We start from the raw sequence: 27,184 nt of genomic DNA on the forward strand, positions 1-27,184 counted from the left end.
CACATATATATTTAGTGCTACTGTAAAGGATGGACAGGCTGGAACAACGGAAAGTGCAAAAACTTTTTTTTTAACATAAGCAACTCTAAATGGCTTTAAATGTTCCCTTGGCAGTATAAATACCCGCTGTATTCCTATAATGAACTCCTACTTGTCAATGACAACCAATGTCCACTAAAAAGATGAGGACTGTGTGAGGTCTAAACGCCTACCTAAAACCAACTAGGTTGACTAGGACTTGCTTTTAGGGGAGGCATTGTTATAGACATTCACAAAACAGATCAGAAATCTATTGTATTATCTATCAAAACAATAAGTCTGTCAATGGACAGCTTATTTTATCAAGGCTCAAGGTTTCACACGACCCTTGATTTTAAGGTCAAAGTGAATGAGTTGGCTGTAAATCGTTGAACTGCCCACCTATTTTATTGGAAAGATTTCTCAGTTTCCCGGGAAAACATTTCAAGTATGGATTAGCTGTAAACATCTTTGTAGGTTCCTCAGCATTGTTCATCTTGTGCATTGTGTAAGGCCTCCCAGTAAAGGACTATTTCCTGTGGCTTGATTTCATGAGATGTCACAAGGTTCCGATAAGCGCACACAGAGAATGATGGCTTAGTAGCAAAAAATATAGGCTTAGTGTGTAACTCCTGAAATGAGATCTTCAACTTCTCCAGACACATTCCTATGTACACATCCTCAAATTTAAAAAATGGTATAGAGGTTGAGATGTTAAAAATCCTTTGGGCAACATCTACGGAGAGCACGTAGCCTGAACCAGTACAAAAGGGGGGGAATTTCTCACCATCATATTCCTTTTTACTTATGTAAAACTTGTGAAAGATATTACGTTCAGGGGCGAAGTCTGGCAATAGTTCCCCTGTGAAAAGATTTGACGTCAGATTTTTATGCAGGAGAAGTTTAACAAGGTAATACGTATTGACAAACATGTCTGTATCTGTTTTCATGACGTAGTGGGTCTGAGGGCAATGATTCACAATCCAGTCTAAACCCATTAAAGTTTTTATGGTCAAGTTGTAATACGTGTCTACAAAATCTTTTTGAATGATGTCTTTGTAGGTGTTCAACTCTTCGGATAAACTGTCGAGTTTACTGGGGTTCGTGCCAAGAAGAAAGAAGGTCACCACTCGCTTTCCCTGGATGCGTTGCTCTTTCCCCCACGTTTTGCGGATTGCCATTCGTGCCTCTATCTGATCGTATGTTGTAGTCACCAGGAGCACCAGAAATGGAGGATTTTGTTTGCAGTTTGATTCAGGCACCGTCATGAAGTGGTTCCTTTTATAGTCAGTTTTAAAGGAAAAACGGTTTTCTGATATATGAAAGCAAAAAAAGCACAAGTCAGTCTGATAGTTTGTGATGAAGTACCAAAACATACCCAAACAAGGAAAAAACAGGAGTGCCACAAAAACCACCTTCTTCCAAGGCATCTGGAAAAAATAGAGAAGTGGTGTCAATAGGATCATTAATTATACAATAAGATTTAATCATTAATATAGTACATACATAAAATGGAATCCAATACACTTAGGGCCAGATTCATAGAGAACTTACGCCGATGTATCTATTGATACGCCGCGTAAGTCCTCGGATGCACCGTACTATCTATGCGCCGTATTCAGCATCTAAGATACGCCTGAATTTTGCCTGGATACGACCGACGTAAGTCTCCTACGCCGTCGTATCTTGGGTGCATATTTACGCTGGCCGCTAGGGGCGCTTCCGTTGATTTACGCATCGAATATGTAAATGACCTAGATACGCCGATTCACGAACGTACTTGCGCCCGTCGTAGTAAGCTATGCAGTTTACGTAAGGCGTACGTCCGGCGTAAAGTTATCCCACCCAAAAGCAGGGGTAAGTCATGTTAAGGTATGGGCGCGGGAACAGCGTCGTATTTTACGTCGTTTACGTAAGTCGTACGTGAATGGGGCTGGGCGTAGGTTACGTTCACGTCGTACGCATTGAGCCGTCGTATCTTAGGGAGGATATGCGACATGATTCTGAGCATGCGCGCGCATGCGCCTTTAGATCGGCCATGCATTTACATGGGATCACGGTTAATTTTAATACAACACGCTCACTGCCTTGCTACTTTGAATTAGGCGGGCTTACGCCGGCCATTTTACGTTACGCCGGCGCAAGAAAGGGAGCATGTGCTTTGTGAATACAGTACGAGTCTCTCTATGTTACGTCGGCGTAGCGCATATCAGATGCGCTACGCCGCTCTAAAGATACGCCGATCTCTCTGAATCTGGCCCTTAATGTGTGGAAATATAAAAAATAAATGTGTTTTAATTTATACAGGTTTATTTTTAAAGTGTATCTAAACTTCAAAACAAAAATGATATATACAGTATCTCACAAAAGTGAGTACACCCCTCACATTTTTGTAAATATTTTATTATATCCTTTTATGTGACAACACTGAAGAAATGACACTTTGCTACAATGTAAAGTAGTGAGTGTACAGCTTGCATAACAGTGTACATTTTCTGTCCCCTCAAAATAATGCAACACACAGCCATTAGTAAAAAACAATGTAGCGCTGGAAATTGGATCAAAATGAGTAAAACAATAAACGTAAAAAATGAAAAATACGTGACATTCAAAAACCTTCAAAAAACAATGAAGTGAAAATCTTAGGATATATGCAATTGACATATAATATATTCAAATGGTGAGTGATCAGTGAAAACAATGGGCCAGATTCTCAAAGAGATACGACGGCGTATCTCCTGGTACGCCGTCGTATCTCTGAGATCCGACGGTCGGATCTATGCGACTGATTCATAAGAATCAGTTACGCATAGATCTCCCTTCGATCCGACTGGTGTAAGTGACTTACACCGTCGGATCTTAGGCTGCAATATCCCGCCGGCCGCTAGGTGGCGCTTCGTTTTTTTTACGCGACGAATATGCAAATCCCAATTTCCGCCGATTCAGGAACGAACGCCCGCCCGTCGCTTTTTTTTTATGTCGCTTGCGTTCGGCTTTTTCCGGCGTATACTTACCCCTGCTATATGCGGCGTATCCAATGTTAAGTATGGCCGTCGTTCCGGCGCCGAGTTTTGAATTTTTACGTTGTTTGCGTAAGTCGGTCGTGAATACGGATGGCCGTAATTTACGTTCGCGCCGCAAACAATGACGTCCTAGCGACGTCATTTGGAGCATGCGCACTGGGAAATTTCGCCGGCAGTGCATGCGCAGTTAAATCGGCGCGGGGACGCGCCTGATTTAAATTGTACACTCCCCCTAGCCGCGGAATTTGAATTCCGCCGGGGGAGATACGATCCGCCGGCGCAAGTTTGGAGGTAAGTGCTTTGTGAATACTGCACTAGCCTCGTAAAATTGCGCCGGCGGATCGTAAATCACATAGATTACGCGGATCTAAAGATCCGCTAATCTATGTGAATCTAGCCCCATGAGTCCAATGAATCAGCAGATGGAAATCCAGAAAAGAAAGTTCAAAATTCAAAAGGAAGCTATGAACATCCAGTGTGTATTGAGTAGTTCCAGATAAACGTGAAATCAGCCCATCACCTGATAGTAAAATGGAAGGCTTACCAGAAAGCCTGTGACCGCCCTTCTCAGGGCTTATATGATGAAGTTATCCTGCAAAGCAGCTGAAAAGATTCTCCGTCTCTCACACCTTCTATGGCTCCAACCACGGCTCACAGGTCCTTCCAGGAGTATCACAGGTGTGTGTGTGTATAGTGTTGAATACAGGCATACCCCACTTTTAAGTACACAACGGGACCAGAGCATGTATGTAAAAGGAAAATGTACTTAAAGTGAAACAATACCCTTTTTCACTTCTAGGGTGTAGTGGGGGGTCAGGGACTGTAGTGGGGGTGTCAAGATCTGTAGTTGAGGTCTCAGGGCCTGTAGTGGGGGTGTCAGGGGCACACTGGAATAGGGTGGGATACAGGGCTGGACTGGGACAAAAATTTGGCCCTGGACTTCATCCAGACTGGCCCACTTTGACAGGTCTCTCTCATGGAGGCCGGACAACTTCCGCCCCCCCCCCCCGGCCACCCAAGCCCCCTCTCCCCCTTTACTAGCCACTAGCCGTTCTACTTTATCAGAGTAGAACGGCTGGTACTGGTACTCTTATAGGCAGTACCAGTGGGGAAGCTAGACATTATTTCACCCGGGGCAAAGAATCAGTTTGGTGCCCCCCCCCCCACCTCATGGGACAAGATTAGGCAGAAGTGAGAAACTCCCAGGCCATAGCTGTTGAGTCAGCTGTCTGTCCCCTCCTCCATGCTCCTCTGTTGTCCCCCCCCCTGCTCCTCTGGTTCTCCCCCTGCTTCTTTGTCCCCCCAGGTGAGCGCTGCGGGGAGGGAGAGACAGAGGAGCGGAGGGGGGCAGCAGTCCGCTGTCACTGAAGCCGGCCCACTGAGCCATCGGCCCACCGGGAAACTCCCTGTAGTGCCAATGGCCAGTCCATCCCTGGTGGGATATGCTCTCGGAGCTTCAGCTCCTTCTACTGCGGCTGCAAAATGTCCGTACAGTACTTGTAAGGCACTTTACATACACTCGCAGGTATGTCCTTACTCGCGAGTGTATGTAAAGTGAGTGTACTTAAAGCGGGGTATGCCTGTACACACTGAGGCCGGATTCACACTTGTGAGGTGCGAATTTCAGCTCCTTTATCTCTGCAGAGAGATAAGAGGACTGTTCAGCAGATCAGCTCCGTTTTAGATGCAAATTTGGAGACCTGGGAGAGGGGAGAAGTGTATTGAGCTGAATGAGAGAAATCCTAAAGAGAAATGAACACATGTGCGAATCAGATGCGTACCCATAGAAGATAATGGGCCTGAACTCGCACCTGAGCCGCACCGCAATGCCTAGAAAACACACACGTTTTTTCGGCAATGCGCAGTGCGAATGCATAGCACATATGTGAACCAGCCTCATTGAAAACAATGGATTTTATAATGTTATGCGAATTGGATACGGTTTAAGCCGCAACCAATTCGCATAGGTGTGAACCCGGCCTCAAAGAGGGGGTGGGGGTGGGTGTGCTGCAATGGAAAAGAAACAGAAAAAGAGTTCCATAGTGCAGGCGTTTAAAAATCAAGAGGGTTTATTGTGGGTATAAAATACAAACTCTTGTGTTCAGCGAGAGGTAATAAAATATCCTTGCAAGGAATTATAAAACAAAGTAGCTCCGTTTGGCGTCAAGCCGCCTATGGGGAAGAAAACGCCCAAACGCCTGCACTATGGAACTCTTTTTCTGTTTCTTTTCCATTGCGGCACACCCACCCCCACTTTGAGGATCCTATTCCTTTTTTTCTATTGAGTCAATACTCTCAGATTTAGTGTCTGGTAAAGGCTAAGTTGAATCTGACTACCGTCTTCCTGTGTGATTCGGTCTGGAGAAACAGCTGAAGGTCTTTTCTCTTCCTGCAAGACTGAAGCACCCCTCCCTGAGTTGAGTGATCTTTTACCGGGGTCGGCAGGCTGATGCACACGCTTCTTTGACCTCCCTAAACCGAGGTCCACCTTGTCTGGTAAGAGTCAGTAATTTTACATCTTTTGGCTGAGAATAAGATTCAAGCTTCTTCAGATTTTGTACAGAGTATTGCAGCGATCTGTGAACTGATCCCTGGGAGTGTCCTGCTGTTAACGATTTCCTTAATTTTTTTGGGACTTTATTTCACTACATATTGTTTGTACTACCTCTATTATGGGTAGTTAACACTTGGTCAATTCAACCACACTGTGTTTTTTACAATATTTTTTGTATGCATTAATTATTTGTTTGTGTGCATTTGATACACTGGAACTATTTCACTAGAGTGAAAATATTTTTTATATATTCATATGCACTAGTTTTTTTTTGTACCTATTGCACTTTAATATCTGGCTTGCACGCTTATTTTCTGTTTGTATGTTTATTTGAGCTTTGTGAAAGGCTGACCGCAGGTCAGCCTGTATTAGTAGGAGTCGGGAGGTATTTAAACCCGCCCTCCTTCCTCCTTCTGGGCGACGGGTTTCTTGTGTGACGCTACTTCCGGTTAATGACGTCAGAGCCTCCACGTGTCGCACACTCCGGCTTCAGATGGCCGCATCATGGGAAGTCTCCTCTTTCTGGGTTCAGCAGAACGGGAGGTGCTTCCTCCCTCCTTACGGTTTGGGGGGTTTCACTCCGCTCACAGGTTAAATTTTCGGGGCGTTGCGTGGGGGTACCTGCTTGTCCTCAGGTTTGGCATCCGGAGGGGGTTGGGGCTGGTTGTTACTCTCTGCGGTGGAAGCGTGTGTTGCTCTGGTAGCCGGAGGGGCGGGGGGCTCGGCTAAGTGGTTGTGGAGGTTCATACGATTACGTTTCTCATGGTATTTTTATGTTCTCAGGTATTTACGTTTCTCATGTTTTTTGTTTCCCATGCTATTCATGTTCTCGGGTGTGTACGTTTCATGCAACTTACGTTTCTCATGCAGGTTTCAGTTGGGATGTTTTCTAGTTGGTAGCATTGGTAGGTTCATTTTGATTCATGGCGTTCCACCGCTGGGGGGGAGGGTTCACCCATCACGTCTATGGGTGCTTACGGATTGAGATGAGCGTGTTTAATTGGCTTGTACGGTGGCAAGTCTCCTCATCCGTTTCTCATACGTTTCATAGGTTCATCAGGCCTGAGTGTACGTTTTTAATTTGCCTGCTACGCCTCAGGTTGCTCGGCCTTTGCAATTCATGGGTTGTCACATTGTCAGTCCAGCTGCACTAGTCCTACACTTACCTACATTTAATTTTCATAGTCTGTGCATACATGTCACATCCATATCCTCACGTTAGTTCATGGCTACTCTCCACTGCTGGTTACCTGTCACGTTTATGGGTACTGTCGGATTGAGATGTACGTTTCTAATTGGCTTGTGCGGTGGCAAGTCCCCTCATCCGCTTCTCACGGCTTTCATTACATTTCATACGTTATGTTATCTTTTACTTACATCACTTGCCTGACACGTCTTCAGGTTCATGGGCTTGAGTGTTAAGTTTTTAATTGGCCTGATTTGCCCCAGGTTGCTCAGCCTCGCGAGTTTCTTGAGACTGACACGGTTTCAGTTCTGTGCTACGTATTTGTTCCTGCTCTACGTTACTGCGTGTGTCAATCACGGACACCTGCGTAGGTAGGGGTTAGGGAAGGTAGGGATTTTCCTTTTCCTAAGGTAAGTTGGGGCTCGTTGGTCATGTTTTGTTTTTTAATGATGTTATTCTTGTTCGCAGGTTTCATGTCACGGGCAGCAGATATCGAAGATTTTGCTGCCATCCGTCCTTTTCCGGTTTCGGGTTCTATACATGGTAGCACGCCCTCCTTGAACCTCCCGATACGGCCTTCTCTTTTGTTACAGACGAAGATTGGTCTTCAAGTCCTTTTTCAATTCAGCCTAGAAAGCTCTTGACTCAGCCTGGCATATCTTCCAGGCGTTTCTATCTCGGTATCCTGGGTTCTTTTCTCACAAACATTCAGTACCTACAGGGGCATACCTAGATCATTTGGCACCCGGGGCGGATCCAATATCTGGCACCCCCCCACGTTAAAATGTAAAAACACCCCCCTGTGCCCCCTGCATACCTCTGCATCCTTCAATATCTTTTTGTTACTACTGTGTACCCCTCTCCACAACTGCACTTCTGGACCACTTTACATTGCACAGCACCCCGCACCTCTGGACCACGTTACATTGCACAGCACCCTGCATCACTGGACCCCTTTACATTACACAGCACCCTGCACCTCTGGACCTCTTTACATTACACAGCCCCCTGCATCACTGGACCCCTTTAAAATTACACAGCACCCTGCATCACTGGACCCCTTTAAAATTACACAGCACCCTGCATCACTGGACCCCTTTACATCTCACAGCCCCCTTCACCTCTGGACCCTTTTACATTACACAGCACCCTGCACCTCTGGGCCCCTTTACATTACACAACACCCTGCACCTCTTTACATTACACAGCCCCTGCACCACTGGACCCCTTTACATCACATAGCCCCCTGCACCTCTGGACCCCTTTACATTACACAGCACCCTGCACCTCTGGACCCCTTTACATTACACAGCACCCTGCATCACTGGACCCCTTTACATCTCATAGCACCCTGCATCTCTGGACCCTTTTACATTGCACAGCACCCTGCATCACTGCACCCCTTTTACATTACACAGCCGCCTGCACCTCTGCACCCCTTTACATCACATAGCCCCCTGCACCTCTGGACCCTTTTACACTACACAGCCCTCTGCACCCCTTTACATTACACAGCACCCTGCATCACTGGACCCCTTTACATTACACAGCACCCTGCATCACTGGACCCCTTTTACATTACACAGCCACCTGCACCTCTGCCGGCCCCCCCCCCCCCACATTTAAATGCGGTCCGCCCCGGGTGACACCCGCTAGAGGGGTGACACCATCCCGATTTAATCGGGATGGTGTCACCCCTCTAGCGGGTGTCACCCGGGGCGGACCGCACCCCCCGCATCCCCCTAGGAACGCCTCTGAGTACCTACTTGCGTTTTTGTTTTCTTTTGCCACTTTCAGCTTAAACGGGTTTCAAGCTGGTGCCCAGTACAGTCTGGGCACTAGACTTTTGTGGATGTACTCAGAGATAGGCCACTTTCCTTTTCCTAGTACTCCCTTCTCTGCCAGCACAGGGCATGACACGTAGCCATTCCCTGCTGCCTAACTAGGGTAGCACTTTAATATTCACTCCGGGCCGTGCTTTCAGTACAGGTGCTGTTTCTGCTGCTAGTCATCGAGGGGTCTGTATTCTTGTTGTTGAGGAGTTAGATTGGTAGTAGTCGGCTTTCTTTTCCAGACATATCCCAGTTCCACATGTCTGTCACAGGCATTCTGGCGTTGGGGGCTTGTGGTTACATACAGTTACTTTCATTTCATCTCTTTGCTAGCTCATCCTACTGTTTTGTTTTTGCCCCCTTTTAGGCATACTGACCATGTGACCCCAGCACACCTCAGGTCAATTTCCCACCTCAGGTCAATTTCCCTGTTTTCCCCTCAGACCTTTCCCTAGCACGATTACCTGAGACTCTGAGTACAAGTGAAAGGCTGACCGCAGGTCAGCCTGTATTTGTAGGAGGAGTCGGGAGGTATTTAAACCCGCCCTCCTTCCTCCTTCTGGGCGACGGTTTTCTTGTATCCCACCCACCCATCCCCTTTTTTCTAGCTATTTCTTCTTTAACTTCTACTTGGGTATGCCCCCTTTTAGGCATACTGACCACGTGACCCCGGCACACCTCAGGTCAATTTCCCACCTCAGGTCAATTTCCCTGTTTTCCCCTCATGCTCATATGTTACGTTCTCGTGTGATTACATTTTCTCATGCTGTTCATGTTCTCATGTGTTTGTTTTCTCATGGGCGTACATTTGTCCCATACAATTTCTTTCTTCTCATACAATTAAGTTTTCCTAGTTGGTCGTATTGGGTATGTTCATGTTAGGTTTATGGCGTTTCACCACTGGGGGGGGTCACCCATCACGTTTATGGGTGCTTACGGATTGAGATGGGCGTTTTTAATTGGCTTGTACGGTGGCAAGTCTCCTCATCCATTTCTCATCCATTTCATGCATCTTGACATTCCATTTCTCATACAATAATCTGACACGTCTTCAGGTTCATCAGGCCTGAGTTTACGTTTTTACTTTGCCTGCTATGCCTCAGGTTTCTCGGCCTTTGCAAATTCATGGGTTTGTTACATTCTCATACTTTATATCGTCAGTATGTTTGGTTCATTCTTCACATTGTAGATTTTTTATGTCCCACCACGGCAGTGTTCCTTTCACTTATTCTCAAGACTGTCACGGTTAGTCCTGCACTCACCTACACTTGATTTTCATTGTCCTGGCACACATGTCAGGTTAATTTCTTCACGTTAGATCTTATGGCTACACTCCACTGCTGGTTACCTGTCACGTTATTGTACTGACGGATTGAGATGTACGTTTCTAGTTGGCTTGTGCGGTGGCAAGTCCCCTCATCCGTTTCCACGGTTTTCATTATGTTTTCATACGTCATGTAATCAAACTACTCATATATCACTTGTCTGACATGTCCTCAGGTTCATAGGCTTGAGTGTTACCTGTTAATTGGCCTGATCAGCCTCAGTTAGCTCGGCCTTGCTAGGTCCTTGAGACTGACACGTTTTCAGTCTTGTGCTACGTATACTATCCTGCACGATGTTACTGCGTCTTTAGTCTCGGTCAGCTGCATAAGTAGTGGTAAGGTAGGGTGACCAGACATCCCCGGTTTCAGGGGACAGTCCCCATATTGAGGACACTGTCCCCAGATCAAGTCTGTCCCCAGTTTATCCCCAGATTGGATTTAAACAGGGGCTGGGACAATTTCAAAGACAGTCAGTGCAGAATAAAACAATTATAATTCTGAATTACGCACCCCCACTCTGCCGCTCCTACTAGCTTGGGGGGGGTACTTTTTTCCATTACCTGTGCCCCTTTCTGATGATCATGTGCTGGTCAGTGCGGAGGGAATATTTCTTCAGTTTCGTGTGCATGCGCATTCAGCTCCGCTCGCATGTTCTTCTGCCTTGGCTCAAGTCCCAGCCTGCTGCCTGCCTGCTTATCTCCTTGCCTTCCCTGGCGGAGTGATCTTCCTCCGCACCCCATCCAGTAGTATTTGGGGCCCAGAGAGACTTGACAGGCTGTGAGGCGGGCGGCTGTGGCGATGGGCAGAGAGTCGCTGATTGCCGTCATTACTAGAAAAAAAAAATATGTCCCCGGATTTCATTTTAAAAATCTGGTTACCTTATGGTAAGGGAGGTATAGATTTTCCTTTTCCTAAGGTAAGTTGGGGCTTGTTGGTTATTTCTTGTGTATAACGATGTTGTTCTTGTTTGCAGACATCATGTCACGGGCAGCAGATATCGAAGACTTTCCCGCCATCCATCCTTCTCCGGTTAGGGGTTTCTGTACATGGTAACTCGCCCTCCTCAACGCCTCCCGATTCGGTCGTCTCTCTGGCAGTGGATTAGGGTTAGGTGGAAGGATCTGGGTCCTTAAGCAGCCTTTGGATACAGCCTACACACTGGCACTCGGCTGGATGCTCTCCCATGTAGTAGGCTGTCAGGTCCACTGTCAGGTCAATTTCTTCCTTGTGGAAGTTTCCAAATGGAGTCTTGCCGATCTACAGGTACTGGCATCACTTTTTTCTGTGCTCAACGTCCTGACGGCTAGGGATAAGGTAGGCCCGGTTATGGCATGGGTAATCGATCTACCTCAGGCATTGTTCTTAAACAAGTTCTAGGTCTTAACTCTTTGTTGCGTGTTGTCTGGTTTGGCTGCCCTTTTCAGTTCCTCTTTCATTGTCATCACATGTCATCAGGGGGGTAAAGAATACAGCAGGTGATGCTCTGTCCTGTTTTAGTTGCCAGCCTTTTCCCAGCAGCTCCCAGGCTCATACACCTGTCCCGGTTTTCCTGCTACAGATGAAGATGGGTCAACTAGTCATGTTCATTTTAGCCTAGGAAGCTTGTGACTCCTGAGATACCTTCCAGGTTTTTCCATCTCGGTATCCTGGGTTCTTTTGTCACATTCAATATCTACTTGCGTTCATTGTTTTTTTTTTTTTGGCCACTCTCGGCTCAAGCGATCCAACAAGCTGGTGCTCAGTCAGTCTTAGACCGTCTCTCGGTGGCTACTGCGGATGTACCCAGGGATAGGCCACTTTCCTTTCCCTAGTGCTCCCTTCTTCGCTAGCATAGTACATGACACATTGCTGTTCCCTGCTGCCTAGGCTAGGGTTGCCCTTCATGCTTGTACCGGCTATGTTTTCAGTATAGACACAGTTTCGGCTGCTTCTCGCCGGGGGATCCGCATTCAAGTGGTTGAGGAGTTTTGTTGGTGGGTTTATTTCCACTTCTGGACATATCGCGGATCCACATATTGGGTTGTCATGGGCTTCCTTGCATTGGCTGATCAAGGTTACATACGGCTACTTTAATGTAGCGCTACCCCCGCAGGAGCCGCTGGTTGTTTGTGGGATCGGCATATTGAGTTACCTTGCAGGGTGTCTAGGGGTGATACTAGTGAGTTGAGGCAATGAGCGAAGATCCAGTCATCAATTGGATTTTCTTCAATGCTTTATTCCAAGGCCCAACATGGCCAACATCAACATAAGACAAGATAGGAAAGGTTGATGAAGCATAAGAACAACTTTAGTATCAGGCCTTGGATATGAAAAGAGCAGTCCTGCTCTTTGTAACAATGAGATCAGTTCATCGCCACTCTAGCCAGAGTGGGTAAAGTGCCTCCGGACAGACTTCTGTCACAAGCCTGGCAGCCAAAGTGTCACTTGTAAATCGCTGGGAGGACTGACTCTGGACCTCTGCCACAGGCCTAGCGATTCAGGGTGCAATAATTGGATTGAGGGAATCCTCCCAGTAAATTTCAGTTAAGGTCACCGGTTGACAGCTGCAATATACCTGTCAGTATCGTGGTGACCAGATCCCCGATGGTTCGTTCAGGCCTCCAGGATAACCGCTCTCTGGGTCTCCCTGAGCTGATTCCCCACCGCACAGCTCTCAGCTTAGGATCCTCTTAGCAAAGGTTGGGACCCAGAAAATCGCTGGGGCCCCTTTATTCATCAGGATGAAGCTCCGCATGGTGCACAACTCCGGCCAGGTAGGCCATGGTGGCGGGGTCCATGGACGCACTCACCCTGAAGGTGGATGCCACACCTGGAACTCGGACCCCGCGAAAAGAACACAAATCAACGGCGTCTGCCACAGATATACCCCTCCCCAGCATGCCCAGCGAGGGAAAACTCCTCTAATTGGCTGCTGGGGAAAAGTGGCTCTGCCAGAACCCCTCTAGCGCCAACTGCCGCCCAGAGGTGGAAACGCACCCCTGAAACGCAGACTGACCTACAAGACAGTTCTGAAAGGACAGCAGCCCTGCAATTTAACAAATTGTGAATGGGAGCAAAATAACTCTGCCATTCCCCACTAACTTTAGCGTAGTGCCCATACTGAAAGTAAGGGGGCGCTACATTCATTTCAATCTCTTACGAGCTCATCCTACCGTCTTATTTTTGCCCCCTTTTAGGCATATCGACCACGTGACCCCGGCACACCCTAGGTCACTTTCCGTGTTTTCGTCCCAGACCTTTCCCTAGCACGATTACCTGAGACTCTGAGTACAAGTGGAAGGCTGACCTCAGGTCAGCCTGAATTTGTAGGAGGAGTCGGGAGGTATTTAAACCCGCCCGCTATCCTCCTTCCTGTCGGTAGTTTCTCTTGTGTCCCACCCACCCTTCCCTTTTTTCTTGCATTTCTTCTCTTTTACTTCTACTTGAGTATGCCCCCTTTTAGGCATATCGACCACTTGACCCCGGCACACCCCAGGTCACTTTCCGTGTTTTCGTCCCAGACCTTTCCCTAGCACGATTACCTGAGACTCTGAGTACAAATAATATTGTTTATATATCAAGCTGTTGGCTGCAACAAGTAACTTTATCACTCACTACATAAGATTAATTTCCATTCCTGAAACGGACCCCATTTAGCGAGTCCTAAATTGAGCACACTTATTGCACCAAAACCAACATTCTAGTTGGACACAATCTGAACACGAATCGATTTACACTTAAACGGTCACAGTTGGTGACACATACACTAGATGTAACGCTTCATTTGTTTCTTAAAATATAACCTCACTGTGACCATAATACATAGTGACAGGCAGCGCCACACACCCTAGAACTTTCACTTTTAATTTCACCAGCCCTGGGAACTAGGGTGACCACATTTCCAAACTGCCATTCAGGGACCCCCCCCCCCCCATTTTTTTGCAGATTTTTGGGGCAGGGGCGTATGAAATACGCGGGCCCATGTGCAAGATCAAAAGTGGGCCCTAGGTATCAAGAAGAACAACTGAGTGGTCAGGGGGGCACAGAGTAGTCAGAGAAGGACAGTGGGATGGACAGGGGGCAGTGGGATGGACAGGGGGACCGTGGGATGGATAGAGGAATACCTCCCAACTTTCTGAGATGGGAATAAGGGACACCTATTGGCAAAAAATATGTAGGAGAATTATAAACAAAACAAAAAACTGGTTAAACCCACAGGTGCTTTTTTACCAATACTATTCTTTTATATTGGCTCCTTGAGGGACAAACAAGGAGGAAAGAGGGACAGAGGGACAATGCTCTAAATGAGGGACAGTTCCTCCAAATCAGGAACAGCACAGGAGGGGGGGGGACTGAAGAACAGCACAGGTGGGACCAGAGGACAGCACAGGAGGGGGGGGTACTGAAGAACAGCACAGGTGGGACCAGAGGACAGCACAGGAGGGGGGGTACTGAAGAACAGCACAGGTGGGACCAGAGGACAGCACAGGAGGGGGGGACTGAAGAACAGCACAGGTGGGACCGGAGGACAGCACAGGAGGGGGGGACTGATGAACAGCACAGGGTGGGGGACTGAAGAACAGCACAGGTGGGGGACTGAAGAACAGCAAAGGTGGGGTACTGGAGAACAGCACAGGAGGGGGGACTGAAGAACAGCACAGGGTGGGACCAGAGAACAGCACAGGAGGGGGGACTGATGAACAGCACAGGGTGGGGGACTGAAGAACAGCACAGGTGGGACCAGAGGACAGCACAGGAGGGGGGGACTGAAGAACAGCACAGGTGGGACCAGAGGAAAGCACTGGAGGGGGGACTGAAGAACAGCACTGGAGGGGGGACTGAAGAACAGCATAGGTGGGACCAGAGGACAGCACAGGAGGGGGGACTGAAGAACAGCACAGGTGGGACCAGAGGACAGCACAGGAGGGGGGACTGAAGAACAGCACAGGGTGGGGGACTGAAGAACAGCACAGGAGGGGGGGACTGAAGAACAGCATAGGTGGGACCAGAGGACATCACAGGAGGGGGGACTGAAGAACAGCACAGGTGGAACCAGAGCACAGCACAGGAGGGGGGACTGAAGAACAGCACAGGGTGGGGGACTGAAGAACAGCACAGGAGGGGGGGACTGAAGAACAGCATAGGTGGGACCAGAGGACAGCACAGGGGGGGCTGAAGAACAGCACAGGTGGGACCAGAGCACAGCACAGGAGGGGGGACTGAAGAACAGCACAGGTGGGACCAGAGGACAGCACAGGAGGGGGGACTGAAGAACAGCACAGGTGGGACCAGAGCACGGCACAGGAGGGGGGACTGAAGAACAGCACAGGGTGGGGGACTGAAGAACAGCACAGGTGGGACCAGAGGACAGCACAGGAGGGGGGGCTGAAGAACATCACAGGGTGGGGGACTGAAGAACAGCACAGGAAGGGGGGGGGACTGGAGAACAGCACAGGAAGGGGGGGGACTGGAGAACAGCACAGGAAGGGGGGACTGGAGAACAGCACAGGAGGGGGGGACTGCAGAACAGCACAGGAGGGGGGGGGGGTGGGACTGGAGAACAGCACAGGGGGAGTTCCTCTATATGGTGCCCCTCCTATCCAGGTTTAGAGGGAAGCTGCATGGACCCCCTGGAGTATGAGGCTGGGTTGCAATGGTGGCCCCTGTAGTTACACCGCTGCAGTGGAGTAACTAAAACATTTCTGGCAGTTTGAAGGAGCAATGAATGGAATGCTGGCAGGATTCTGAGGTTGTGATAGTTGCTGATGAGCCACTACTGAGAGGATTGCTTGGTATACAGAGGGGGTAACAAGACTAGTAGGTGAAAAGGTGGCAGAACATGAAAGGCTGAGGGTGAAGGAGGAGGGGCCTGCTGCAGTGAGAGGCAAACAAGTAGTGGGAGAGAAGAGACATTGAACAGCTGGACATGACTAGTGTAGTTCCGATAGTCCAACCCTCCCTTTTACCCCCATTGTTACCTTACCCACCTTTTCCAAAATCCTTTCCCCCTTTTTCCCCATTAAACGAGATCGACGCGAAAAATTGGAGTAAAATTGGCCACAACAGCCATTTTATTTTTATAACCATAAATTAAATATTTAACCAAATTTAAATACTTTTCCAATAATTCAAAACTTTATTTATTAACAATATTTTACCAAAAACAACTTTATTATTACCACCAGTCTAATTGGTCTTTGACAGTAAACCCCATTAACCTTTTCCTTCCACCACCACACTGCGGTACCATTACCATACCCGGCCTCCAGCCGACTCCAGCTCGGAGACACCCCCTTTAACCCGCAGTGCACCGTAACCGTATTCCAGCAGACACCGCTCCACTGAAATAACCCCATAAGGGGCCCATCCCACCGATGAGCCCCCCAACCATTTCCATTCCATCTGTTAACTGTCACCATCAAAGACCAAGGACACCGCCACGGCTGTCATGACAACCTAGTCCACGAGCTGAAAGAAAAGAAAACAGACGCACAACACCAAACACAGAACAAAACAAGGGAGGGTTGGTGGGAAAAACATGCCTCCCTGTGTGATCCTTCCCGCACTTGTGCCACGTGGGACCCCCGCCCCGTATATATAAGGCTCCTCCCCCGTCTTCCCTTAGCCTACGGCCACTCCCCTGAGAGCACCTCCTATTCTTTAACACCTTGCTGGACATCACTCCACGCTAGGGTAACCACATTTCCAAACAGCCATTCAGGGACACCCCCCTCCTTCACAAAAAATTGCCAATTTTAAAGGCTTATATGCAAGTAATTGGCCATAATAAGAGTATGGGGGTCTGGGTACGGCCTTGGGGGACATTTTTCTCAGTGCAATTTTTTTTTTTTTAATTATCGTTTTTTCAGGAGCAGTCATTATAATTATGCTTAAAGTGCAACAATAAAAATGAACAATTCCTCTAAATATAGTGCCTGGGGGGTCCCCTTAGTCTGCCTGTAAAGTGGCGCATGTGTACCACGTATAGAACCTGCTGCAGCAAAAAATAAATTTCTAAAGACAAAAAGGGGCAAATCACATTTAAATTGACTCACAGTTGCAATTGCTGGCACCTGCATATTGAAAAAAAAAAGTAGTGGTCCCCCCAGTCCTGGTTGGGCGCAGTGCATAGTAGGGCATTTGGCGGGGCGAACACCTTGGGATGGGAAAGAGACAGTTTCCATCGTCGGCTCATCGGGTGGCTGTCAGTGTATTGTCCTCGAATGAAGGTGCCCGGGACCCGGGACAGACCTGCAAAATGCGGGACTGTCCCGGGCAATCCGGGACACTTGGTCACCCTACTCCACGCTAGTCATGCCCAGCCCTCCGTTATCCTTCCCTTCTGTCCCTGTCACTCCGGGCCTCACTGGACTGGGTGTGAGGAGTTATCATGTGTTATCATGTGTGCAGGGATGCAGGAAACATCTTCAGCTCTGAGGGGCTCATGCTGGGACCTACACTTTTGCATGCACGCCCCAATTTGGCGACGATATTATCACGACATTGTTATAATATGTTGTAAGACAAATCTCCTTTTTTATAATATAATAAAGCAATATATTTTTTACCAGCAAGTATTTATTTACTTTTCAAGCTGCGTATAGGCCCTTGGGAGCAAAATTTTATTTTTTTCATTTGGCGACAAGCGTACTTCACATTCACGTGCCCTGTCACTCACACATGGTGCTGGGGGTGGAGCTTGCTGGGCCCTTCTGAAGTTATAAATTAAGGGTCAGTCATGGCTGGGTTTTCTCTGCTACTTCCATCTCATTCACATGTGCAAGCTCCACTAGCTCCAGGTGAGTTCACATCCTTCATTGATTGATAGCAATCAGGTATTTTTTCTTACATTCCCGCACACACTCCCAGTATGGCGTGCTATACATCCTTTCACATTTTTATTTTACCTATAGTGGCCCAGATTCAGGTACGAGTTGCGCTTTATTTGTGGAGGCACAGGGCAACGATTTTGCCCTGCGCCCACGCAAATATTTTGCGCTGCCCTCGATTCACGTAGCAGTAGCTCCGTAAATAGCGAGGGCGCGTCGGCAAAATTGCCCGGCGTAAGCGCGCGCAATGTAAATGATCCCGCCGGGGGCGGGAATCATTGAAATTAGGCGCGCTCCCGCACCGAGCGTACAGCACATGCTCCCTCGGGAAACTTTCCCGACGTGCATTGTGGCAAATGACGTCGCAAGGACGTCATTTGCTTCAAAGTGAACGTGAATGGCATCCAGCGCCATTCACGATTCACTTACGCAAACGACGTAAAATTCGAACGTCACGACGCGGGAACGCCGGGTATCCTATAGCATTGTCTGCGCCTGCTATTAGGATGTGTAACCTTACGCGAAACCCGACGTACGCAAACTACGTAATTTGCGTACGCAGGGCTCGCGCAACGTTGTGAATCGATGTTAGTATGCACAGATCACAATGGGAGCGCCCCCTAGCGGTCATCGCTAGAATGCAGCCTAAAATCTGCGTGGCATAAGAGCCTTAAAAGCCTTAAAAACAATAAAAGTAAAATATTCCTTTAAATTTCATACCTGGGGGTGTGTATAGTATGCCTGTAAAGTGGCAAATTCTTCCCATGTTTAGAACAATCCCAAAGCAAAATGTGACCCCCAAAGCACCTTGTCCCCATGTTGATGGGGACAAGGGCCTCATCCCCACAACCCTTGCCTGGTGGTTGTCGGGGTCTGCGGGTGGGGGACTTATCTGAATCTGAAAGCCCCCTTTAACAAGGGGACCCTCAGATCCTGCCCCCCCCCATTTGAATTAGTAACGGGTACATTGAACTCCTACCATTTCACCAATAAAAGTGTCAAAAATGTTAAAAAAGACAAGAGACAGCTTGGGACAAGTCCTTTATTTAAAAAAAAAATTAAATTCCAGCGATGTAAATCCATTTCGAGCGGGGACTCAGCGGCCACCTCCCATGGAGTCTAAACTTTTCCATTTTTTTGTTCCCGTCCCAGGATGAATTACATCGCTGGAATTTTTTTATTTTTTAATAAAGGACTTGTCCCAAGTGTCTCTTGTCTCTTTTAACATTTTTGACACTTTTTTTTTAAATGGTAGGGGTACAATGTACCCGTTACCTATTCACATAGGGAGGCCAGGATCTGGGGGTCCCCTTGTTAAAGGGGGCTTCCAGTTTCCTATAAGCCCCCACCCGCAGACCCCCACAACCACTGGGCAAGGGTTGTGGGGGATGAGGCCCTTGTCCCCATCAAGATGGGGACAAGATGCTTTGGGGTGACTCTGAAGCACTCCCTCATGTTGAGGGTATGTGCCCTGGTACAGTTCAGGAGGGGGACAATCTCTCGCCCCCCCTCCCCCCAGCTTTTCCTGTGGCTTGCAAGGTTGCGTGCTCGAATAAGGATCTGGTATGGATTTTTTGGGGGAACCCTACACCATTTTTTTCCGCAGGGTTCCCTGTAGGGTCTGGTATGGATTTTGAGGGGGGGGCCCTATGCCATTTTAAAAAATATTGGCGCAGAGTTCCCCTCAATATCCATACCAGACCTGAAGGGCCTGGTATGGAATTTGGGGGGACCCCCACGCAATTTTGTTTGTAATTTTGGTTTGGGGTTTCCCCTAATATTTATACCAGACCCAAAGAACCTGGTAATGGACTGGGGGGAACCCATGCCATTTTTTTCAGTGAATTGTATCTGTATTGCCAGGGCCCGACAATTCATTACAGCCGCGATCAGCTTTAAATTTCTCTTTTTCCTTTAGAAATACAATTTTGCTGCAGGGACTGTTAAATAAATAAATATGGGGAAAATGTGCCACTTTACAGGCATACTATAGACACCCCCCAGGTACGAAATGTAATATTTCACTTTTTTTGTTTCACTTTAAACATTATTAAAATCACTGCTCCCGGAAAAACGTCAGTTTTAAAACTTTTTTTGCATTGATACATGTCCCCTGGGGCAGGACCCAGGTCCCCAAACACTTTTTATGACAATACCATGCATATAAGCCTTTAAAATTTGCACTTTTGTTTTTTCATGTTGGTGTCCCATAGACTTTAATTTCCAGATACCTAAAGGTTTCCACAATAGGAATATCATATTTTTCTTGTAGGGTTGGAAATTAAGTAATAGATGTGGATGTATAAAAACGATGTGTAAAAGTCAAACCTCTCTTTGACCAAGCTGAAAAGGAGGCTGGGGAGGACAAGGCTGGATAGAATGATGGGTTATGAAGAAAGTAAAGTAGAGGATTGTGGCGAGATTGCAGGCAAAATTGCATTTTCAATCAGTCCCAAATAGACAGGCTATGTTTGGTTATGGGGTTTTTCACCATCTTTCATTGAGTAGGAGAGAGCCATAAAAGATTTGCTGTAGAGAGAGGGTCACAATAAACTGATTCCAATGCCACCCATAGAATGATATTTGGGTAATAATGACAAATGGGCTGCATAGTAATATTTGGCAAAATCTGGTACTCCCAGACCTCCCAAGATTCTAGGAGAATATAAAGTAGTGAAAAAAACAATGGTAACCAAACACAATCCACCCCTCTTGAGTTCCCACCACTGTGCTTATAGAACAATGTAATTTACCAGTGAAGCAACCACTTTAAATAAGATAAATGTGAATGGTAGTTTTAAACTCTACAAAATAAATAGTGTGAAAAAATAAGCAGCGCTAAAAATATTATAAAAATTGCCTGTTTTCACAGACCTATAATGTGAACAAAGTGCTAATATATTATATAAATCACCCTGTGACACTTGTGAGCAAAATATATAAACAAAATATATATAAAGCATAAAGTCCATCAATTTAAATTCAATCGTTGATAGTGTGTAGTTATCTTCTAATCATCCACCACACCCGAGTGCCAGTGATAAAAAACTCACCAACTCAGTATGCCTTATGCCCTGTACACACGATCGGTTCGTCTGATGAAAACAGACCGATGGACCGTTTTCATCGGACGAACCGATCTTGTGTGGGCCCCATCGTTCTTTTTCCCATCAGTGAAAAAAAATAGAACCGGTTTTAAAATGTTCTTATGGTTAAAAAAAACGATAGAAAAAAACGATCGTTTGTGGGGGAAATCCATCGGTCAAAAATCTACGCATGCTCAGAATCGAGTCGACGCATGTTCGGAAGCATTGAACTTCATTTTTCTCAGCACGTCGTAGTGTTTTACGTCACCGCATTGGACAAATCCATCGGTCCGTTTTCATCAGACGAACCGATCGTGTGTACAGGGCATAACACTCTCATGCTTGGCAAGAAAACGTGAAAAACCTCACAGAAAGGTTTACCAGATGCTCTAAATTCCAACAGTGTAAATACCGGATCTCTTCGCGTGTAAATAATAGAGTACACAAATAGTGTAATACCGTAAAACCAGTTTTAATTAACACTTTGTAAACTTCAACCATTACACTCATATGAATCTCTTTAAAAACGAGCACCAAATTCACATTGTAGGTCTGTGAAAACAAGCCATTTTTATAATATTTTTAGCGCTGCTTATTTTTTCACACTATTTATTTTGTAGAGTTTAAGAATATAAAGTAGGTTTAAGTAACCTGGGGTTCGTCTTACCCCATATATATTGTAAAGTTTTCCTTTGTAATATTCATAAGAAATGTGATGGTATTGTGATGGTAAGAACTCTAAAAAGGTATAGCATTTTTATTGCTGCAATTCTGCCCATTCGTGCTAGAGGTAAGGTTGACCAATTTGTGAAAAGTTTATTAAGTTGTATTCGCATTGGTGGATAGTTTGTTGCATAAAGCTCTGTAGGATTAGCCGCAAGGTTAATTCCTAGATATGTAATATATGTCGTTGTCCATGTAAATGGTAAGGAATTAACTAATTGGGTTTGGATATTGAGTGGTAGGGATACATTAAGGGCTTTGGATTTGTGAGGATTTATCTTAACCCCCAATACTTTTTCAAATTTTAATAGGATATCTAGAAGAGATGGTACTGATGTTATAGGTGAGGTAATGAATAGTAGGACATCATCTGCAAACATGCATAGCTTATGATGATAACCACCTAATTCTAATCCTTTTATCCTTGAGTTGGGCAAGGGGTTCAATTGCTAAATCAAAGAGGAGAGGGGAAAGGGGACAGCCTTGTTTAGTACCTCTTTCAATGTTTAATTGTTTAGATTTAAATCCTGAATAGGTTATATATGCCTTAGGAAGCTGATATAAAGTAGTGATCCATCTCATGAAATGAGGACCGAACCCCCATCTACTAAGGATTAGACATGTGCATTCGTTTTCGTCTGAATGCATTTTCGTCCGAATTTCAGGTATTTTCGTTATATTCGTTAGATTCGACATCATAGAGACATGAAGAATATTCGACATAGAGAGAAAATATTCGACATAGAGAGAAAAGATTCGACATAGAGAGAAAAGATTCGACATAGAGAGACATTAAGATTCGACAAAGTAGCTAAAAATTTACGATCGCAGCAAGCGGACATTTATGGTGAAATGCTCTGTCCATAGGCTATAGAAGAATTCTAATGTTGGTTGACTAGTAATAATAATTATTAAATATAATTATTATTATTCATACAACATTAGAATTCTTCTATAGCTTGTAGGCGGAACATTCTACCGAAAATGTACGATTGCGGCATTGTACAGTTTCGTTGCTCCGTCGAATCTTTTTTAAAAATTCTGTCGAATCTTCTTTTCTTTTTTTTCTTCTTTTTTTTAAAGATTCCGTCGAATCTTCTTAGAACATTTGACAGACACCATAAGCCTTCCATGACAGATTCGACCTTAATTTGGATTTTCAGACGAATTTATTTTTTTAACGAAAAACAAAATAAGTAAAAACGAATTTCGGGGGTAACTAAATAAATTTATTTTTCAGACGAAAACGAAATTCCCAAACAAAATATTTTAGTTTGCACATGTCTACTAAGGATAGAGTGTAGGTAAGGCCATGACAATGAATCCAATGCCTTTTGTATGTCCAATGAAAGGAAACATGTTGGAATTTGGCGAGTACGAGCCACATGAGCTAAAAGTATGTTGTCACCAGCCTGTCTTAAAGGAATAAATCCAGTTTGATCTTTGTGAATTAGAGAGCCTATAATGGGGTTAAGTTTGGAAGCGAGAATTTTGCCTAATATCTTGATATCTTCATTAAGGATTGATATCGGTCTATAATTAGACCAAGATGTATCATCTGTTTTAGGTTTGGGGATCATATAAATAGAGGCAGTGAGTGATTCAGTTTGGAAATAGAGGCCTTTAAGGAGGGCATTAAATACTTCAATCATGAGAAGAAATAGTAGGGGCATGAAACGTTTATAGTAAGTGACTGAGAGGCCATCGATACCTGGTCATTTTCGTAGCTTGAGCGATTTTATAGCGGCTTGCAGTTCTATTTCAGTGATAGGATTTTCTAGAGTTTCCTGTTGGGATGGGGAGAGTGAAGGAAGATGAATTGTGGATAAAAGTGTAGTCAGATGAGATTGATCGAATGTATTAGTATCCTTGTATAATTCAGAAAGTTTTTTTATGGAATACATTAAGAATTTTTTATGGATTACTAGTATAGACATCTTTAGTTATTTTTAAACGGATAGGTTTTGGGGTATAATTGGTCTTTCTCAATGCCAAGGCCAAAAAGGTGTCTGGTTTGTTAGCTTTCTCTGTCAAATTTGTTTATTAAGTTTTGAAATAATAAACGTATGTTTAGATCTACAAAGCTGATTCTGATTCAATTGATATGAAGAATTTGGCAGCAAGCTATCTTTGATGTGCCAAGTTCGGTGATTGGGCTTTGGGACCAAGGAAGAATGATGTATTAAAGCGGAGTTCCGGACACAATTTCACTTTTTAAATATAAATACCCCTGTAATACACAAGCTTAATGTATTCTAGTAAAGTTAGTCTGTAAACTAAGGTCTGTTTTGTTAGGTTGTTACAGCATTTAGACACTTTATAAAATAGAAATTGACTGGGGCCATCTTAAGTGTGGGCATCATGAAGCCAGACTCATACAGTCTGGCTTCATGATGCCCACACTTAAGATGGATTTCAGCCTTGCAGATCTCGCACATGCACAAGCAGTGTAATCAGTTTCAGATCAGGTTTCAGCACCTGTACTGTCCAAGTCACATGATTCTTCGAGACTGGGGAGTGCACAGACTCCTGGAAAGTTACACCCACTACATTCCCAGGAGTCTGTGCGGTGTAGGTTAGGAAGCTTAAGCACCTAGGTGCAGGAAGAGGGAAGATTAACTATTCTGCCTAGCAACAACACTTTGAAGGCATCTAAAAAAAAAAATAGTTTTTTCTTAAAGGACTAATGATTTTTTTTTAAAACTACTGATGTAATGTTATATTTATGGGTGGAACTCCACTTTAAGTGGGGTTTGGGATTTGTCAAGGAATGGATATAATACTTGGTTTGAGTCACCACCAATTACGAGAGTACCTATTTTATGTGTTTTGATAACTGAAAAAAGATGGGAAAGAAATGATACAGGATTTTTGTTAGGGACATAATAAGAGACGATCGTAATCTCACTATCCATTAGTAATCCAGATAGGATCAGGGATCTACCTTCAGGGTCTTTGAGTTCTGTTTTTTGGGGTAAACGGTGTTGAGAGGTGGAATGTAATTAGTACTCCCCTCTTTTTAGTATCAGCCGAGGCTGTGTAAACTTGGGGATATTTGCGGATAAAATATTTTGGTGCAGATTGTGGGGTAAAGTGTGTCTCTTGTAGGCAAACTACATGTGCTGATAATTTGGAAAAAATTAAAAACGTTTCTGGGGAAAGTTGAGACCTTGTATGTTAAGTGTCAATATATTCAAGGAAGACATTATTATTATTAAGTGAAAAGTAAATTCGTTTTAAAGTGGAGTTTCCATCCCAATTTTTTTTTTCCTTATTGTGCTCATTAGACCTAAAAAAATTAATGTTTTACTCACCTGGAAATGCCTGTTGCTATGCGGTCCCACGAAATCTGCCTTCGTAATCACCTAGGATTCTGACGTCATCTCCCTCGGCTCCTCAGCACGCTAATGCTCCTGGGAAACGTGTGTCATCATTTCCCAGGATGCAGTGCGCTACCCAATTATCACTCCCCATCCAAGACTTCCAGGAAGTAAGTGCTTGTGGGCTTCACAACGCTTACAAGCAAAATGACAACGGTGTGGATATAGTTTTATAAACTATGTTTTTTGAATAACTATGCGGAGCGGCGGCGGATTGTAAAATAGTAAGTGACCAGATTTATATTATAAAAACGCATGATGAAAGGACATACATTTAAAAAATGCTAATTGTGGTTGGAACCCCGCTTTAAGGTCAGGTTTTTCCTCACTGAAGGGGAGGAGTTGAAAGATAGTTCAATTATTCTGTAAAATTAAAATATGCTAGAGAGTACAATTAGGATTGAACAACGCTATTATAACAATATTATTATAGGTGTTTGAGAGAAGTTACCTATAAAGGTAGATAAAAAATATAAAAGAAAAAGAAAAAAAGTGCTCCTATTTGGAGTAGGTAATCCAATGAATCACCAATCAGTGGATATAATTATTTCCAAAGAGTGAACAAATCTATGTTGGTCATTCGAGGAAAAGATGGAGGTGCAGTGGCTGTCCGCGGGACTACAACAGCCATCTAAACATTCAGTAAGGAAAAATTATTAGACTAACGAATCATAATTATAAAATAGGTCTAATAAAACCTTTGAATATTATGGGGTAAAGGAAGATATATCCAACTAGTAGTTACAATATATAATTATGTAAAAGAATAAAAACAAAATTATAAAATTGAGTAGATTTGATATTGTAACAATATATAGCTAGATTCAGTAAGAGTTAGGCCGGCGTATCAGTAGATACGCCGACCTAACTCGGAATCTGCGCCGACCTAAGTTTAAGTGTATTCTCAAACAGAGATACACTTAAAACCTATCTAAGATACGACGGCTTGCGCCGTCCTATCTTAGGGTGCAATATTTAGGCTGGCCGCTAGGTGGCGCTTCCATTGCGTTCGGCGTAGAATATGTAAATGACTAGATACGCCGATTCACGAACGTACGTCCGCCCGTCGCAGTAAAGATACGCCATTTACGTAAGAAATTTCCAGGCGTAAAGTTATTCCATCAAATAGCTGGACTAGTAATGTTAAGTACGGCCGTCGTTCCCGCGTCGAAATTTAAAATTTTTACGTTGTTTGCGTAAGTCGTCCGTGAATAGGGCTGGACGTAATTTACGTCCACGTCGAAACCAATACATCCTTGCGGCGTACTTTGCCGCAATGCACACTGGGATATGTACATGGACGGCGCAGGAGCCGTTCCTAAAAAACGTCAATCACGTCAGGTCACCCCCCATTAACATAAAACACGCCCCCTCAGCCTAATTTGAATTAGGCGCGCTTACGCCTGCTGCATTTACGCTACGCCGCTGTACTTTGTGAATACAGTACTTGCCTAGCTAACTTACAGCGGCGTAGTGTAAATACGATACGCTACGCCGCCGCAAAGATGCAGCGGGCTACTTGAATCCACCTAATAAAGTTTAAGCCATCTATCAAATCAACTCATCAATGGTAATCAACTTTGTTCCTGTGAAAAAATAGAATAACTTTTCTAGACCTTAAAGCTAATCTAGTAAGAGTCCAAATATCAAAATATATATATAAAAAATAAAATAAATAAATAAAATATTCTAAAAAAATATTAAAAAAAATGTAAATGTAAAAAAATTGGTCATAGAAATGGTGATTTAAAGAGGGGGTTCGACCTAAAAAAAAATTCTAACATTACATTGAGCTCACTTCCGACATTGACAGTATGCTGATCTTTTTTTTTTTTTTTGCCGTACATACCGTTGTATCGTTATTCCCCCCCCCCCCCTCGGCTTCCGGGTAGTGAATCCCACGGGAGTGGGCGTTCCTATGCACAGGCTAAGTGATTGATTGTATAACAAAAGCTTCCCCACGGCGCATACGGCCGCGTCATGAGTTGCCAAAAGAAGCCGGACTGCGAGTCGGTTCTATACGGCGCCTGTGCACCGACATTCGGCTTCTTTCGGCAACTCGTGACGCGACCGTATGTGCCGGGGGGAAGCTTTTGTCATACATCAATCACTTAGCCTGTGCATAGGAATGCCCACTCCCGCGGGATTCACTACACGGAAGCCGGGGGGGGGGGGGAAATAACGATACAACGGTATGTGCTAAAAAAAAAAAAAGATCAGCATACTGTCAATGTCGGAAGTGAGCTCAA

At 45.1% G+C, this 27,184-nt stretch overlaps 1 protein-coding gene across 1 annotated transcript in view; it reads right to left on the minus strand.

Annotated features, from left to right (window-relative positions):
* Positions 1 to 404: 404 nt before the first annotated feature.
* The window catches only part of LOC120927961 (beta-1,3-galactosyltransferase 5-like), a 45,961-nt gene continuing 19,181 nt past the window's right edge, over positions 405 to 27,184 (minus strand). Inside the window, exon 2 of the mRNA XM_040338988.1 lies at positions 405 to 1,448. Coding sequence (XP_040194922.1) covers positions 501 to 1,448 — 948 coding nt within the window. The 3' untranslated portion in view covers positions 405 to 500. The remainder of the gene's footprint in view (positions 1,449 to 27,184) is intronic.

This window comes from Rana temporaria, chromosome 2 (genome assembly GCF_905171775.1).
Source record: "Rana temporaria chromosome 2, aRanTem1.1, whole genome shotgun sequence".
In the NCBI taxonomy this organism is placed as follows: Eukaryota; Metazoa; Chordata; class Amphibia; order Anura; family Ranidae; genus Rana; species Rana temporaria.